The sequence below is a fragment of the Artemia sp. Qi Xiang Cuo genome, unplaced genomic scaffold, assembly GCF_049724085.1.
Source record: "Artemia sp. Qi Xiang Cuo unplaced genomic scaffold, ASM4972408v1 HiC_scaffold_3084, whole genome shotgun sequence".
Lineage (NCBI taxonomy): Eukaryota > Metazoa > Arthropoda > Branchiopoda > Anostraca > Artemiidae > Artemia > Artemia sp. Qi Xiang Cuo.
In genome coordinates this window covers 52,965-72,288 of record NW_028300479.1, presented here as the reverse complement: position 1 = coordinate 72,288, position 19,324 = coordinate 52,965, and the positions used below count along the sequence as shown (strand labels likewise).

Genomic DNA, 19,324 nt, shown 5'->3' with positions numbered 1-19,324 from the left:
TAAAGCCAGCAGAAGAAGGTTTAGCCACAGAAAAGTGGTACAACCTTCTTTTCTGTTTTTGCTGCTTTGTTGAGATAGCATTAACATGGGGATTTCTTCCGCCATAAAAAAGTGAACTTTTCATTGCAGGAAGAAAGCCAATCAAATCATCTTATGACTGGCATTTTTGGCCTAGAATGTCTTCATCATAATGGACATTTAAATTGCAGCTATTCTTGACTTGAAACAAACGAATGCTTTTGTCTCAATAACCAAATTGTTCAAAATAGACTGAAGGTCAAATAACTATAATTTCAGGTTTGGATATACCCCCCCCCACCTTGAATAAAGCTTTCCTTTCAGGAATTAAACCAAATTTTCCAAGTTTTTGATTGGAAAATTTACTAACAGAATAAAGCTAACCGAATAAGCTGACAGCTTTATTTTTTTTCTTAGATATTCTAAGAGCATAGTTTTATTATTCTAAGAGCATATTTTTATGTGGTCTTATATTATCTAGATATTTTGATGTGGCATCATATTAGAATGGTCACTTATCTTAAAAATTGATTTAACTTTGCGCTTAAAATTGCGCTTAAAAATTGTGCTTAAAAATTGATAAAAAAAAACTAATTTAAAAATTATTCCGGCTCCAAAAAGACACAACTCGGTAAAATAACTTTAACAAGAATGAAAATTTAGAAAAATTCAGAAGAATGAATAGATATAAAATATTATTTTTTCCATGAAAAAGACTATGTCAATAAAAAATAAACAGAAAATATTTTAAAAAGCTTTTTCCACAAAACCGTTTTTTCAAAGAAAAGTTAAGAGCTCCATTAAGCCAACAATGAGCAAAAATAAAGAAAAATAATCTTCCAAGCGTAAAACAAACATAAATCACCATCAATAAATAAATGAAACTCAAAAGGAACAAAAATTACAATAAATACCCGAGCCAAACTCAAATTGAGTAAAAATTAACATGAGTGGGGCTGATAACCCCCTTGCCTTCTCAAGGCCAGAGAACAATTTGACAATACTAAAAACAAAAACGTTTGAATTTTCTTCCCTTTTCTTACTTTCATGAATAAAAAATTTGCCAAAACCTGAAGGAATATGCCTAAATATAAGTATATGTCAATTAAACTGACAATCCAGTCAATTACAATAAAAAGCCGAGTCAAACTCAAAACGAGCAAAAATTAACATATTTAGGGCTGATAGTCCCCATGGCTCCTGAAGATCAGAACACAATTTACGCTTTACTGAAGACAAAATACGCTTTAAATGTTTTCACTTTTCTTACTTTCATAAATGAAAAATTACGAAAAAACTTTAAGGAATAAATATTAGTATATGTCAATTAAACTGACAATCCACGGTCATTATTTTTTCTGCTCCAATTTTTTTTTATTTTAAGGTTACAACAACTTTCTTAAACTCCGAATGCACTTTTTAATGTTTTTAAAATTGCTATAGTTAGTAAAAGTTTTTCTACAAACATAACATATGAAGGTTTCTCACCTGTATCTGTATCTTTAACTGTAAGCTTGCAGAAAACACTTCTCACAAACATAACATATAATTGGCTATTAACCCATATACACTTTTTGGTGCCTGTTAAAGCTGCTCAGTCGAGAAAAGCATGATTTACATACAACGCATTTAAACGGTTTCTCACCCGTATGAATTGGTGCAGGTTTGATATAATTTAGATTCAGCAGGTTAGGTAATTATAATTTGATTTATAATTGTTTCAAGATATATGCTTCTCAAATATACTTAATTATCCTATTTTTTTCTGTTTTGTAATTATTCACTAGCAGTGTCAGCTTACAAATTTCCATTACCCCATGGAAGTAAGCATTGGCTAACAAAATTGACTATTATCTGAAATTTCTTAACTGGGTGTGAGATTGAGGAGCAGTAGAATACTGGACAGCAACTAGCGTAGCTTAGGCTAGCCTATCCCTAAGGACGCTAGAAGTCTAGGAAACCAAAAAAAAAAAATAATAATAATTACTAGTTTTAAAATAATACCAGTCATGGATTTCCTATTGATAGGTCAATTTTTTAGCTAGTCACTTTGCAATTCTGAAGATCCATTATATGTAAGTTTCTTTATTTAATTGCAAGAATTTTCTCCTTGAAGTACGTTAGTTCATCAGATAAGAGCCTATGGTTCAACTGTCTTGAAATAAACTATAATTTTTCAAATGAACAGGATAAGCAATACGAAAACCATTTTCTATATTTTTTTAAAAAATAGTATTCTTTTGTATTTAACTGTTACTCCTTGTTCTACTGAACATAATCTACAACTGAGAACATTAATGCATGCCAAATGCAAATCAAATTATATAAGATCAAATCATATTAAATCAAATTGGTGCAGGTTTAAACATGCACTCTTTGGTTCAGGTTCAAACATGATGAATGAGAAAAAGTTTTGTCACAAACATTACACTTGAACGGTTTTCACCCATATGTATTCTATGATGTGTTTTCAAACTTGCAGGTTGAGAAAAGGTCTTGTCACATTCATCACATTTAAACGGTTTCTCAGCCATACGTATTCTTTGATGTGTTTTCAAACTTGCAGGTCGATACAAGGTCGCATTTAAACGACTTCTCACCTTTATGCACTCTTTGGTGCAGGTTCAAATATGAAGAATGAGAAAAGGTTTTGTCACAAACATTACACTTAAACGGTTTTTTCACCCATATGTATTCTTTGATGTGTTTTCAAACTAACAGGTTGAGAAAAGGTCTTGTCACATTCAAAACATTTAAACGGTTTCTCACGCGTATGAATTCTTTGATGTGTGTTCAAACTTGCAGGCTGAGAAAAGGTCTTGTCACATTCATCACATTTAAACGGTTTTTCACCCGTATGAATTCTTTGATGTGTGTTCAAACCTGCTGGTTGAGAAAAGGTCTTGTCACATACAGCACACTTAAATTGTTTCTCACCCGTATGCATTCTTATATGTGTGTTTAAACTTGCAGACTGAGAAAAAGTCTTGTCACATACAACGCATTTAAACAGTTTCTCACCTGTATGCACTCTTTGGTGCAGGTTCAAATATGGAGAATGAGAAAAGGTTTTGTCGCAAACATTACACTTAAATGGTTTTTCACCCGTATGTATTCTTTGATGTGTTTTCAAATTTGCAGGCTGAAAAAAGGTCTTCTCACATACATCACATTTAAACGGTTTCTCACCGGTATGAGCTCTTAGGTGCCTGTTCAAAGAGCCCCGTTCAGAAAAGCATTTTATACATACATTGCATTTAAAAGGTTTCTCACCTGTATGCACTCTTTGGTGATTGTTCAAATGCTGCATTCGAGGAAATATCTTGTCACATACCTCACATTTATATGTTCTTTTCTCTTTATGAGTTCTTTGAAAGCTTTCCAATTTTCTATACTTTTTACTTTGCAGGCAACTTTTCAAACCAGTTTTCTGATTTTCTAAGCCTTTTCTTTCAGATTCCGATACACATGCATTTGAGAAACAACTTGTAGATGGATTCTTTGAAACAACTAGTGACGTATTTCCCTGTAAGTGTATTCCAGACATGTGTGGTGAAAAGTGATCTAAAATTTAAAAGTTTATAGAATTAAAATAAAAACAAAAGAAGAATAAAAAAAAAAAAAATCAAAACTCAAAAAACCGAAAACTAAAACACAACTTTCAATATGTTTTAAAAGACAACAAAGTAAAAAAAAAAAAACGAATAAAACAAAATATAAAAGCTAAAAAAACCGAAAACAAAAAATGAATCTTTCAATTTGCTTTAAAAGTCTACAAAAAAACAGTATATCTTTCGATATGTTTTGACAACAAATTATATTTTCGATCCATCTTCTCTCTCTCGTGGTGATACTAATATAATTTTTTAAAATTAGTTATTCTAATGCAACAAAAGAGCAAAAATTAAACCTCAAGCGATCAAAAAGTATACCTTGGTGTAAATCAAACTACAAGTGAAGGAGAGGAAATATTACAACAAAATTTAGAATTATCATAACAAAAATAGGAAGAGCAAATAGAATACATATCATACGCTATCTTGAAGGTAAATTTTTGGAATAGCCACAAAGCTTTGGATAAAAAAAACGAGGAAAGTCATGTTTTCTTCAGGTCTTACAAATACCAGTTCAAATAGGGAAAAATCTTTTAAAGGCCGAATTGTGTGATCACCAAAAATTATCTATGCAGAAGAGATCTTACTGTAAGAAAAAGGGGCGGTGATCTTTTGACGAATGCAAACGGGTTTAGAAGGCGGTCCACCTCAGGGCGAGAGTTTTAAGTTATGCCCTGGGAGCATATAAGGTTTTTATAGAAGGCGTTGTCGTAGAAACTTCAAAACAGGCTCATTCGATTGGAAATTCAAAGGGCTAGTGGCCTTTTTAATAGTCAACAGTAATTGGATGGGAAATAGCCCCTCCCCAAGCCCATCATTTCCCCAAATATATCCAATCAAAATTTTGAGATAGCCATTTTGATCAGCGTATTTGATTTTAACATAGAAAATACGTTTCTGAGGAGGACACTACCCAACAACCCTCTGTGCAAGGGTTTTAAGTTATGCCCTGGGAGCATATAAGATTTTCATAGAATACGGTGTGGTAGAAACTTCAAAAAAAGGCTCATTCGATTGGAAATTCAAAGGGACAGTGCCCTTTTTAATAGTCAAAAGTGATTGGACGGCAACTAGCCCCGCCCCTCCCACGCTTATCATTCCCCTAAACACATCCAATCAATATTTTGAGATAGCCATTTTGTTCGGTGTAGTTGATTTCCAGATAGAAAATATATTTTTGAAGAGGACCATCCCCCACAACCCTCAGTGCAAGGGTTTTAAGTTATGCCCTGGGGGCATATAAGGTTTTTATAGAAGGCGTTGTCGTAAAAACATCAAAAAAGGTTCATTCGATTGGAAATTCAAATGGATAGTGCCCTTTTTAATAATCGAAAGTGATTGGAGGGCAACTAGCCCCCCCCACGCCCAACACTCCCCCCCACACATCCAATCAAAATTTTTAGATATTCATTTTGTTCAGCGTAGTTGATTTCCAGATAGAAAATTTGTTTTTGAAGAGGACACTCCCCCAAAACCTTTAGGGCAAGGGTTTTAAGTTATGCCCTGGGGGCATATAAAGCGTTTATAGAGGTTTTGTCGTAGAAACTTCAAAAAAGGCTCATTTGAATGGAAATTCAAAGGCCTAGTGCCCTTTTTAATAGTCGAAAGTGTTATGAGGGCAACTAACCCCTCTCTCACGCCCACCTTTTCCCCAAACATATCCAATCAAAATTTTGTGACAGCCATTTTATTAAACATAGTTTTAAGTTCTGGAAATTAGGTCTTTGAGGATGACAACTCTCCCACAGTCCTCAGGGCAAGGGTTGTAATTTAAGGGTAAGAGTCGAAGGAGATTGGAGGGCAACTCCCCCCCCCACTTCTCCACGACCTAAACCCATCAGATAAAAATTTTGAGATGGATATTTTAGTAAAATAGTTCAAAGTTCTGATAACAAAAATCTCCGGTGTCGATACAGCCCACAGGGGCCCGGGGGTAGGCGTTGTAAGTTATGCCCTGGGGGCATATAAATAAACAATAAATAAACAATCACTACAAACAAACATACAATAGATATTAATGTAAATTAATAAATAAATTTAGTTTTTTAAATTAATTTTCTTATATTACTAAGTTTTAGACAATAGAAAACTACAGGTTATAAAGGCAATAAGGTTTCGATGTTTTATTCTTTTTTAGTTGTGCACTAATATTAGTGAAAACAGGGCCACTAACGGGAAGGTTGTGCACCGCCAGCCCCGTCCGCCCACCCTTTGGGACTAAACCGGACACCCTAATATCCTCTCATTTGTGGCACAAATGTGAGGATAGCCTTATATACTGCTTGTTAATTGTTATCTCTTTTGCAAAGTTATTTTAGTTTCTTTTAATTAATTTTTTTCTGTTACTAATTTTTAGACAATAGAAAACAAAAGGTCAAAAATACCATAAGGCTTTAATGTTTAATTGGGTCTTTGTCTAAAAACTCCTCATTTTGTTGTGTACAGCCAGCCCTGTCCGCCCACTCCTTAGCATTAACTCCGACGCCCTGATATCCTCCCATTTGAAGTGCAAATGGGAGGATAGGTCTGTCCAACCCCGTAATATCCTCGCAATTGCGAAAAATAAATATCTTATCTTTTCTCTTCTAAAGTTTACCTACAACTCATTATCAATTCTGTATTGCATGACCAAATTTAAAAAAAGAAGCGATCCGAAATCATTCTTGGATCAGTTGGTAATAACTATCAAAACTAAGCAGGCATCTCCTTTGTCTCTCTTCTCTTTTTTGTAGAGTTAATCTATTTCCAGATGGTTCTTATAGGTGAGATAACAACTGTCTATAATAGTATAGTTTTTGAATGAAGGGGCAAAATTGAACCTATTACATTATTCCAAAATTATCTTTTTAATTTTGTATTCATCTTTTTTTCTACGATGTTTTTATATAAATGTATATTTTTAAATTACAATATTAAATGAAGATGATTATATTTCTGAACACCAATATAGTTCTTGAAACTTCCTCAAATGCAATTGTTAAATTTACTTCTTTCTTCTAGCTACCAATTTTATTTTATCATATTTATAAGTCGCCAAATTTTTTTGTTCGCCTATTATAAGTGCATATTTCGTACGCAAGTGCCTGTGCTCTGATTAGAGAGTATAAGAGAGGCTTTAATGTTTTATTGGGCCTTTCTGTTGGTTGACTTTTTTTTAAATAGTTTTTCTTCTTGAAAAAGATGAGTAGATGAAGACAATTTTGTTTTTCTTGGTATTACAATGGATTTACAAAATCCAATTTGTATTATGTTTTGTCTTTTTCATCTGAAAATTTGTATTTCGCGTTGAATTGGAAACATCCTTCAAATGAAAACATGAAGAAGAATGTGATTTTGTTTGTCTCTTCTCAGTGTTAGTCAGAGTCAGTGTCAGAGTCAGTGTTCTCAGAGTCGGCAAAATAAGTTTTGTGTTGAAGCTCTAATTATGTGAAAATTGTTATTTCTTCTCATATAAAAAACTATTTTTTTTTTTTTTAAATGGGAAGGAGAATGTAAATCTTTTTTTCTTTTCTTGATATTATAATAAATCTGAAAAGCAGATTCTGTTATTCAGCAGTACCACCCAGGGCCCGGGGGCAGGCGTTGTAAGTTATACCCTGGGGGCAAATATGGCTCTTATAATAGGGATGCTTGCATAAACTTCAGAGAGGGCTCATTTGATTTGACAATAATAGGCAATTTCGTTTAGCAATACATTTCTTTTGTGATTTTCCTTAGCTAGAAAATTCGTGAAACTACTACCTTATTCTTAAAAAAAAAACAATACTCAACATATTTTACCCAATGAATTAATTTTTTTTCTAATTAATTAATTTCCCTTGTGTGATTTTTGTTGATGAAAATAAACAATTTTTGTTGAATCTCAAACAATTTTTTGTTTGAGTTTATATATCCTCTTCAGTGTACAGTGTATATATCCTCTTCAACGCCTCACTCTTTACGCTAAAGTTTTTAGTACTTTAGAAATAAGCTTCTTATTGTTCCAATTAAACGACAATAGTGTTTTAGAAGCCCTTCTTAAAAGTATTGGGACAAAATTAAAAATTCAGCGTAAAGATCGAAGTGTTGAGGAGGGGGCAATCACCTTCATATATGTAATAATTTTTGATCGTTTTAAGTTCTAATGTTGATCCTTACTTCCAGTTGAAAAAACTTGTTTTTTAAATTTAATTTCTGATCGTTTTTTTAAATGGTCCCAGGATATCTGGCACAACCTCCACGAGAAATACCCTCTCCACGGATATATTATCTAGACAATTCAATTCTGGTGGAAATTTGCCCAGGCTATTACCCCTAACAACTCCCACGCGTAAATTTGAGACGGAAAAGAGAAAGTAAGAAATATAAAAGATTTTTTTGTAGGAATTCTTGAAAATTCCCCCAGAGTAGAATTTTCTGTAACAAGTTCAACCCCTGGAACTTTCCCTCGTGAAAAAACCCCAGCAAAAAATTCGTCTTTCCCACTTAAAATGTATTCATGCTTCCCAACAACAAACACTATGCGTAAACGATAGACAACTTTTATAACTTAAAGATCATTCCCCTGGGGCTATGAGGGGAGAGGGGAGAGGGGGGGGGGCAGGTTACATCCAAAGGAATAGTTATTGAGCCTTTCAACTATGATGAAAAAAATAGCTATTACAAAATCCTTATGGGGAAAAGGGGTGGGGAGAGGCCTAGTTGCCCTCCAATCTTTTGGTCACTTAAAAAGGGCACTAGAGGTTTTAATTTTCGTTTGAATAATACCTCTCATGATATTTTAGGACCGCTGGGTCAATAAGATTATCCCTGGGAAGAAAAAACAAACAAATAAACACACATCCGTGATCTTTCTTCTAGCAAAAAATACAGAATTCCACATTATTGCAGATAGAAGCATGAAACCTCAACAATAGGGTTCTCTGATAAGCTGACTCGGATGGTGTGAATTTCATAAAGATCCTCTGACTTTTAGGAGGTGTGTCCCTCTTATTTCGAAAATAAGAAAACTTTCACAGGTTCATAACCTTTGTTGGGTAAGACTAAACTTAATGAATCTTTTGTATTTGAAATCAGCATAAAATCCGATTCTTTTGATGTATCTATTGGTATCAAAATTCCATTTTTTAAAGTTTCGGTTACTATTGAGCCGGGTCGCTCCTTACTTACAATTCGTTACCAAGAACTGTTTGGTAATAAAACCTACCAAACTTCTTACATGTGAAAATTTAGAAACTTTCATGAAAGACTACAAAATGGTTTGGCAAAGATATGCACATTGAAATAAAATAAAACAAAAGTTCCATCTTAAGATTAAGTCCCTTTGTCCTATTTTTGTCCAATCAAATACTACCCAATACATTTCAATCAACAAAAACACAATGTTTCAGATATACCTTCATTGTTAGAAAATTTTGATTCCTGGGTGTCGTGTTCAAATTTACATTGTCCTGATGTGTTAGACAAATTAAGCAAAGGAACATCTTCACGTTTTGGTGACAAAAGATTGTTTGGAAAATAGAAGGGCTTCTCGCTGTCACCTAGTAAAGCATCTTCAACTTCTAAAACAAGATTTAAATTAAACAGACATGGAAAAATTTAACAGTTAAAATTTAAATTCGACAGTTTTTCTTTTTATTTACGTGTAAAATCGTAAATATTCACAAATTTAAACTATTTTTTTACTAATCGTTGTTAAAAATCAAAATTTCATAAGAAAAAAAAACAGAAATATTCAAAGCAAATTCACAAACATAGAACAAATTAAAACTTGAAATGCATAACATAGAAAGAGTTGTTGGATTAAATTGACCCAAAATCATAAAACAAAAAATCCAAGGATAAACAAGCCCCCTCAGCCCCCCAATCTGAGGACAAGGGTTTTAAGTTATGCCCCTGGGGCATGTAAGGTTTAATGGAAGGGATGTTAACCTTGGATGATAGCAAAGGGACCGGAAGTCAACCAGCCCTCCTGCCTTCTTTACTTCAAATCCATCTGATCGAATTTTTTAGATAGCCATTTTATTAAAATAATGGGGGCCTAGGCCCGTAAGACTACACAAACCTATAATGAGTCTAAGGTCTTAAAAAGGTTCATCCTACAAAATGAATTAAGTGGTAATTACACATATTCGATTAATAATTCTTCGTAGATTTTTACAGAATATGGCTCATTAACCATCCAGCCAGAATTTTCAAAAATAATGGATTCTAAATTGCGACCAGCAGTTATAATTTTCGGTCTTGGGAGTTCTCTGCTGTGGTCTCTTCTTGAAGAAAAGTTTCGTTCTAGTCGAATAAATGTTTTGGTAGTTGGGGTCTACCAAGCTTTTATTCCTTTTTTTTAGTTTTCCCTGTGCTTTTGAACAGTAAACAATGCGATGCCTTTCTGATGAAACGATGTAATGCTGACCGTAACGCTGAAGATGAAACGCTGATCATAAATCACCTTGAGACAGGTATTTGTGCCCGGTTAGGTCAATAAGACGAGATTGAGTTGGTTTCAATAAGACCGAACCGGTCTTATTGAAACTAAATATGCAAAATTTCAAGGGCTTCTAAGATAAAACCGATGGTAACAATTTTAAGTAAAAATAAATAAACTGATGAAAACTTGTTTTTGAATAAATTAGGAAAAAAACTTAAAATTCAGATTTCTTTCAAAATCTCCAAGAAGTCCAATTTAAAATCATTATAAAATTGTGTGTACAATTTTCTTATACTAGTTGAAGTAGAATTTGGACTAAAGAACACAATTTATAAAGGCCAGTAAAAAAAAAAAGAAAAAAAAAAGCCAACACAGGTTATGTTGCTAGCTCAGAGGGAAAGATAAAAGCCAAACAAGATGCCTTTATGCGTCTGTTATCGCCAGACAAGCAAAAAATATCCAACATGGAAAACATAGCCGAGAAGTTTTCTATACCAGTCCCCCTTATAAACAGTGAAAAGCAATGACTATAAAAATTTTGGATACTTCGGTCACATTCAGTGACACTGTCATCAGCAAATATCCGGTATTTTTTCCGTTATTGTTTTTCACTCTCTTTTAAAATGCTTTATCCCTATTTGAACTATTATTTGAACAGCTTAAGAAAACGTGACTTTTGTCGTTTTTAAAAATCCATTCGGACTCGCTATGTTCTTCTAGCAATATAGGCAGTTCAGTCTAGCTTCTATGCAGTTCAAATGATAACAGCCAATTTTCTGCTTATTTCAAATTAAACTTGAAAGCAATATATTAGACAGATTTATCTCCAAATTTATAAAGAAATATATAAATATGTGGTTTTAAGGGTTATCATCAAGCTTATTAAAAAATTAAATAAATAAAAAACAAGATAATTCAACTGGAAGTAAGGAGCAACATTAAAAATTAAACGAATAAAAATTATCACGTATATGAAGGGTGTTGCCTCCTACTAAACACCTCGTTCTTTACGCTAAAGTTTTTAATACTTTTGAAAAAAAAATTCTTATTGCTCCAATTAAACGAACATAGTGTTCCAGAAGTCCTTCTTAAAGAATTAGGACAAAATTAAAACTTATGCGTAAAGAGCAAGAGGTTGAGGAGGAGGCAACCACTTTCATATAAGTTATAGTTTCTGTTTGTTCTAAGTTTTAATGTTGCTCCTTACTTCCCGTTGAAATAAAGTTATTTTTTTATATTTGGTTTCTGATCGGCTTTTAAATAATCCCAGGAAATCTGGCCTTACCTCCACGAAGAAATACCCTCCCCACAAATATATCCTCTAGACAATTTAATCCAAGTGAAAATTAACCCACAATTACCCCTAACAACTCCAAGCGAAACATATAGACGGAAAAGAGAAAGTAAGAAATAAAAAACATCAAAAATGTATAGGAATTCTGGCAAATTCCCCCAGAGTATAATTTTCTATAACAAATTCACCCCCTGATACTTTCCCGCCCCATTGACAGTTCCCCCGTGAAAAAAAAACGGCAAAAATTTATCTTCTTACACTAAGATGCAAATATACTTCCCAACAACAAATACTATGCGTAAATACTGGGCAATTTTTATAACTTAAAAACCTTTCCCATGGAGCTATGGGAGAGGGGAGGGGTCATGTTATATCCTAAGGCATAGTTATTGATTTTTTCAACTATGATGAACAAAATGGCTATCTTAAGAAAAAATTCGGACGATTTTGGGGAAAAAGGAGTTGGGAGGAGGCCTAGCTGCCCTCCAATCTTTCTGGTCACTTAAAAAGAGCACAAAAACTTTTAATTTCAATTTTAATGAGCCTTTTCTCAATAGTCATTTCTACAGAAAATTTTCATAACCATTGTTGGGTAAGACTAAACGTAATGAATAATATATATTTGAAATCATCATTAAATACAATTCTTTTGATGTATCTATTGGTATGAAAATTCTTATTTTTTTAGAGTTTCTTTTACTATTGAGCCAGGTTCCTTCTTACTTACAGTTCGTTACCACGAATTGTTTGGTACTAAAACCTACCAAACCACTTTCAACTGAAAATTTCTAAATTTTCATTAAAGACTAAAAAAGGGTTTGGCAAACAATTGCACATTGGAATAAGATAAAACAAAAGTTCCGTCTTAAGATTAAGACCCTTTGTCATATTTTTGTCCTATAAAATATTATCCAATACATTTCAATCATCAAAAAAAATAATGTTTCAGATATACCTTCAATGTAAAAATATTTTGATTTCTGGGTGCTGTGTTCAAACTTACAAAGCCCTGATATGCTAGATATATTGATTAAAGGAACATATTCCTGTTTTGGTGACGAAAGATTGTTTGGAAGATGAAAGGGCTTCTTAATGTTACCTAATAAAGCCTCTTCAACTTTTAAAACAAAATTCAAATTAAACAAACATTCGAGAATTTAATAATAAAGCTTAAAAAGCAAATCTGACAGCCTTTTCTTTTTAGTTACCTGTAAAAATGTAAATATAGAGACATTATATGTATACATAAAATTATATGTATATGCAGGCTTTTTTTTCAAAATTCGTTTTCAAAAATCCACTTTTTATAAAGCAAAAGAAAACCAGAAACATTCAACAAAATTCACAATCATACAACGAATTAAGACCTGAAATTCATTACATAGAAAGATTTAATAGATTAAATTGACCAGAAATCATATAACAAAAAATACAGATATAACGCAGCCCCCCCCCCCACGAACCTAGCGACAAGTTTTGTAAGTTATGCCCCCAGGGAATATATGGTTTTTATGGAAGGGGTGGTAGCATAAACTTCAGGGGGGGTTCATTCGAATGTAAACCGGAAGTTCTAGTTCCTTTTTTGAGAGTCAAAAGTAATCTGATGGCAACTAGACCCCCCTCCACCTCCTCCACCAAGAGACCATTGTTTCCCCAAACGCAATCAATCCAATATTTGAGATTACCATTTTGTCCAAAATAGACTAAAGAAGAAAAGACTATAGAAAAGGATGGAGAAAAGACAAATAAACAAAATATAGTAAAAACTCCGGAGTTTACACAGCCCTTCAGAACCCAGGGGCATGTAAGGTTTTTTATGGAAGGAACGATTCTATAACTTCGTCATTCTATTGGAAATTAAAAGTTCTAGTTCCCTTTTTAAAAACCAAAAGGAACCTGAGGATCTTCTTTACTTCAAATTTATCCAATCAAGTTTTTGAGATAGCAATTTGTTACAAAAAACAGAAATAAAAGTCAAATGATTGGCCAACAAAAACTCCAGGGTCAACACAAACCCCAAGAACCATGGGGCAGGTGTTGTCTGTTATGTTCAAGGGACATATAAGGTTCTTATGCGGGGGTTTTGAAAATATTTCAAAGATCAGATAAGCCAAATCTCCACCCCCACTCAAAAAACTTATAAACGATATTTTATTCCAAAACTCGAGCAAGCTGACCCCTGGCCTTCTCTGCATGGCCCTCCCCCCTCCCAAAAAAAACTTATTAACGATATTTTATTCCAATATTTTTGGCAACTCACCATTGGACCCCCATGGCCCAACTCCCCCCCCCCCTCAAAAAAACGACTTATTAACAACATTTCATTCCAAGACTTATGGGATTTTACCTCTGATCCTCCATGGCCCAATAACCCTCCCTCGCCCAAAAATTATTAATAAGAAATAATGGGAACTGACCCTTAGCCCTCCCTCCCTCTGGTCAATTTATTCAAGTCAACTGAATAAAAAAAAATTTACATTTTACAGAGAGAGACAAATAATTTATTAACATATATAACACTTACATCATCTTTGAATAATCATCAGGGAGACCCATTGGGTTGTATATGATAGTTGTTTCCATCCTTAAAATCTGCCAATATATATTCACACTTGAGTCATAAATCAAAATTACAAAAAAAATATCATTAACAACTTCCCAGAAGCTAGCGTTTCAACCTACTCTTGAACTGGCTAAACTTATCTGCCACCTTTATATCCTCCAGGAGAGAATTCCACAGCTGTGCTCAAGCAAAACGCGGAAACAAAGATTCTCGTTGAGTGCTCCGAGTCTCAGACACTACCTGAAGAACATCTAGTCTCATTACTATGATAAAACAAGTTAGACTAAAAAATTTCGCAAAAGCACTCCAACAAATAACAATTCAAGCATTGATAAATAAAAACAGCTAGTTGATAATCTCTTAACTTATAAACGTTTAGAATTTTCATTTTAGTGAAGCAACTCAAAGTGCTATTTTCATATCTCACAGAATTTCCTAAGACACAAACAACTTTATTTTGTAAAATTTGGACTATTTTAAAATTTAAAACCGATGAATTAGTCCACAGCAAACCACCATATGACAAATATAGATTGATAACTGAATGAGAAAGGATCATTGGAATTCTTGTTGGAAGCTCATTCCTTAGCCTTCTTATAAGACCCAATCCTCTTGCCACTTTTGCTGATATTGCATCACAGTGTAGTTTTCAACTCAAATTGCAATCAAGATAAAAACTAACTATGTAACACTAAAAGCTTTATTTAAGATTACAATATTCACACAAATTTTATCATTTAAAATAATAGCAGTACCAATTCTACAAAAAGCCAAGAAATTTGTCTTAAAAACATGAACAGATAGACAGCTAAATTTCATAAGACTCACCAGTTTATTTAGGGCCTTATTAGCCTTTTCAATCAAAATGCTTCGCAAAATGATGTTACTGTAAACACATTGTCATTAAAACTCAACTAAAGCTTAACAATCGCAAAAATAGCCAATTAAAAGTTGAAAAAAAATACCAATCAGTAGGGGTTTTCTGCATTAGTTCCCATAACATAACATACAAAATATAGTCTCCCAAAGTTTAGCAGCTGAATTCAACTAATTTTATTCTTCTCTTATATGTATTATGATTAGAAATTCCCATCTGAACCCGCATAACTACATCTGCTTAGATAAACATATTTTGTTCATCATACCTGCACAGAGAAGATTGGCAGAAAATTTCTCATCCAGATGATTTAATTGTATCGCCAAACTTAAAAACTAAAGCTAATTAATTGAATTTAAATGTGTTTTGCATCACAAAGAAGTCGAAGTCACTTTATCACCCCTCAGCTCTTGACCATTAGATTCAAGTACATATGCAGTTACATTTTTTCTCTTAAGACATTTTTTTTCTTAAGACCACTTAATGAGCAAGAAGAAAAAAAGGAATAATTATTTTCTAGAACAAAATATCTTTTCTTTTATTCTGAAACAAAAAATTAACTGTACAACTTACCGTTTTCAATGAAAACATCCACAAAAGCTGTGATGGGATCGACTATTTTAAGAATTTGTGGCAAGTCCATGAAATATCTTGGAACGGAGTTATGGTTCGTTTACACATTGCGGAAATCCATCCGTTTCTGTTCGAACTATGGCTAAAATAACGCTGCGTTTTAAGGCAAAGATTTCAAATTATTGCAAAAGCATGACCTATGTTCTTACCCTCTTCTGAAAGCTGTTGAGCAATAGAGAGCCAAACGACACCGTTTTTCTTAGTTTTCTTATAGCCTGGGTGCGCAGGATCATAGAAGCTGGTGTAGCCTTGAACCAAAGTTATAAGATCGTGTAGTTTTTGATAATCTATACTCATGATTTTATTCATTTAAAAATCTTGCCAAGATTCCGTCCTGATTTGACCAAAACATTGCGGAAGGCTAGAGATTTTTTCTAGCACGAAAACGGACGGAATTTCCGCAAGGATTGCTAAATCCGCATGAATTTCCGCAATGTGTAAACGAACCATTAGTGCAAACTATGAGAGGTAAAATATTATCATCGAAACTTGGATACAACACAGATTTTAGTAAGGAGAGTCTTAAAATACAAAATATATTAGGATTGATGACTAAGAATGACTTTTAGCCCCTTCAGAGCATATTTTATCTTAATGCAAATGAAAGAAAAGGCTCAACTCCTTCAGCAGTCAAATGCATTACAAATTTGATTAATATTAAAATCTGACTATTATTTTTTTTAAGGGTGTAAAAATTCAAAAACTGTTTTTTGATGTAACTAAATTAAAGTGTAGTTAAGGATTTTACGTTATAATTAAATTTTACAGTAAAGAAAATAATAAAGCTGTCAGCTTATTCTGTTAGCTGTATTCTGTTTGTAAATTTTCCAATCAAAAAACTTGGAAAATTCGGTTTAATTCCTGAAATGAAAGCTTTATTTAAGGTGGGGGGGGGGGGGGTTGTTCCAAACCTGGAATTAGAGTTATTTGACCTTCAGTCTATTTTGAACAATTTGGCTATAAAGACAAAAGCATTTTTTTGCTTTCAAGTCAAGAAGAGCTGCAGTTTAAATGTCTATTATGATTAAGACATTCTAGGCCAAAAATGCCAGTCATAAGATGATTTATTTGGCTTTCTTAGAGCAATGAAAAGTTCACTTTTTTATGGTGGAAGAAATCCACAATTTAATGGAAGAACAGAAACAAGGGAGTTTTGAAAAGAGACGCTAATCCCCCATGAAGAAGGCTGTACCGCTTTTCCGTGGCTAAACCTTCTTCCATTGGCTTTAATATTTTTGATATTTTCTCAAAAATGCATTCTTGAACATTTGGCTTCAAAGAACAAGAAAATAGCATAATATTGCAAAATTTATTTACGGGACTTTCATTTATCCAACATAATTGAGGATAAACAGTACTTGTAGATTATATAACATTAAAAAATTGATTTATAATGAAACAGTAAGTTTAAACCTTATGTTTTAGGCCTTTTTACACCCAAAAACTAGAAGTATTTTGGTCATTTCCGAGAGCTCAAAAAGGGCTTAAATTCGAATTTCCCATAGAAGCAATTATTATATTTGTAAAGAGCATAAAAAAGGCATCAAGTGGTATGTGCACTTTATTTATAAGAACATAATATGAACTGCAAAAATTTTTCCAAATATTGCACCCCTACAAAATAGTGGGTACATTTTTGCAGTTCATATTACTGACTTACAAATAAAGTGAACATACCATTCAACGCCTTTTTATGCTATCAAAATATTAAAGCCAGCAGAAGAAGGTTTAGCCAGAGAAAAATGGTACAGCCTTCTTTTCTATTTTTGCTGCTTTCTTGAGATGGCATTAACATGGGGATTTCTTCCGCCATAAAAAAGTGAACTTTTCATTGCAGAAAGAAAGCCAATCAAATCATCTTATGACTGGCATTTTTGGCCTAGAATGTCTTAATCATAATGGACATTTAAATTGCAGCTATTCTTGACTTGGAAATAAAAGAATGCTTTTGTCTTTATAACCAGATTGTTCAAAATAGACCCCCACCTTGAATAAAGCTTTCTTTTCAGGAATTAAACCAAATTTTCCAAGTTTTTGATTGGAAACTTTACTAACAGAATACAGCTAACCGAATAAGCTGACAGCTTTATTTTTTTCTTAGATATTCTAAGAGCATAGTTTTATTATTCTAAGAGCATTTTTTCATGTGGTCTTATATTATCTAGATATTTTGATGTGGTCTCATATTAGAATGGTCACTTATATTAAAAATTGATTTAACTTTGCGCTTAAAATTGTGCTTAAAAATTGCGCTTAAAAATTGAAAAAAAAACTAATTTAAAAATTATTCCGGCTCCAAAAAGACACAACTCGGTAAAATCACTTTAACAAGAATGAAAATTTAGAAAAATTCAGAAGAATGAATAGATATAAAATATTATTTTTTCCATGAAAAAGACTATGTCAATAAAAAATAAACAGAAAATATTTTAAAAAGCTTTTTCCACAAAACCGTTTTTTCAAAGAAAAGTTAAGAGCTCCATTAAGCCAACAATGATCAAAAATAAAGAAAAATAATCTTCCAAGCGTAAAACAAACATAAATCACCATCAATAAATAAATGAAACTCAAAAGGAACAAAAAATACAATAAATACCCGACCCAAATTCAAATTGAGTCAAAATTAACATGTGTGGGGCTGATAACCCCCTTGCCATCTCAAGGCCACAGAACAACTTAACAATACTAAAAACAAAAACGTTTGAATTTTCTTCCCTTTTCTTACTTTCATAAATAAAAAATTTGCCAAAACCTGAAGGAATATGCCTAAATATAAGTATATGTCAATTAAACTGACAATCCAGTCAATTACAATAAAAAGCCGAGTCAAACTCAAAACGAGCAAAAATTAAAATAATTAAGGGCTGATAGCCCCCATGGCTCCTTAAGATCAGAACACAATTTACGCTTTACTGAAGACAAAATACGCTTTAAATGTTTTCACTTTTCTTACTTTCATAAATGAAAAATTACGAAAAACTTTAAGGAATAAATATTAGTATATGTCAATTAAACTGACAATCCACGGTCATTATATTTTCTGCTCCTATTTTTTTTTATTTTAAGGTTACAACAACTTTCTTAAACTCCGAATGCACTTTTTAATGTTTTTAAAATTGCTATAGTTAGTAAAAGTTTTTCTACAAACATAACATATGAAGGTTTCTCACCTGTATCTGTATCTTTAATCTGTATCTTTAACTGTAAGCTTGCAAAAAACACTTCTCACAGACATAACATATAATTGGCTATTAACCCGTATACACTTGTTGGTGCCTGTTCAAACTGCTCAGTTGAGAAAAGCATGATTTACATAAAATACATTTAAACGGCTTTTTACCCGTATGAATTGGTGCAGGTTTGATCTAATTTAGATTCAGCAGGTTATATAATTATAATTTGATTTATAATTGTTGGTCAATTTTCAAGATATATGCTTCTGAAGATACTTAATTATCCTAGTTTTTTTTCTGTTTTGTAATTATTCACTGGAAGTAAGCATTGGCTAACAAAATTGACTATTATCTGAAATTTCTTAACTGGGTGTGAGATCGAGGAGCAGTAGAATACTGGACAGCAACTAGCGTAGCTTAGGCTAGCCTATCTCTAAAGACGCTAGTAGTCTAGGAAACCAAAAAAAAAAAAATAATAATTACTAGTTTTAAAATAATACCAGTCATGGATTTTCTATTGATGGGTCAATTTTTTAGCTAGTCATTTTGCAATTCTGAAGATCCATTATATGAAAGTTTCTTTATTTAATTCCAAGAATTTTAGTCCTTGAAGTACGTTAGTTCATCAGATAAGAGCCTATGGTTCAACTGTCTTGAAATAAACTATAATTTTTTCAAATGAACAGGATAAGCAATACGAAAACCATTTTCTATATTTTTTAAAAATAGTATTCTTTTGTATTTAA

The 19,324-nt window shown here is 32.7% G+C and overlaps 1 protein-coding gene across 1 annotated transcript in view; it reads right to left on the bottom strand.

The window, feature by feature from the left end:
- Positions 1-328: 328 nt before the first annotated feature.
- Positions 329-19,324, bottom strand: part of LOC148938607 (uncharacterized) — a gene marked incomplete at its 5' end in the record, with an annotated part of 27,639 nt that continues 8,643 nt past the window's right edge. Inside the window, 4 exons of the mRNA XM_089107670.1 lie at positions 329-3,582; positions 9,008-9,172; positions 12,288-12,449; positions 16,617-16,619. Coding sequence (XP_088963796.1) covers positions 2,687-3,582; positions 9,008-9,172; positions 12,288-12,449; positions 16,617-16,619 — 1,226 coding nt within the window. The remainder of the gene's footprint in view (positions 3,583-9,007; positions 9,173-12,287; positions 12,450-16,616; positions 16,620-19,324) is intronic.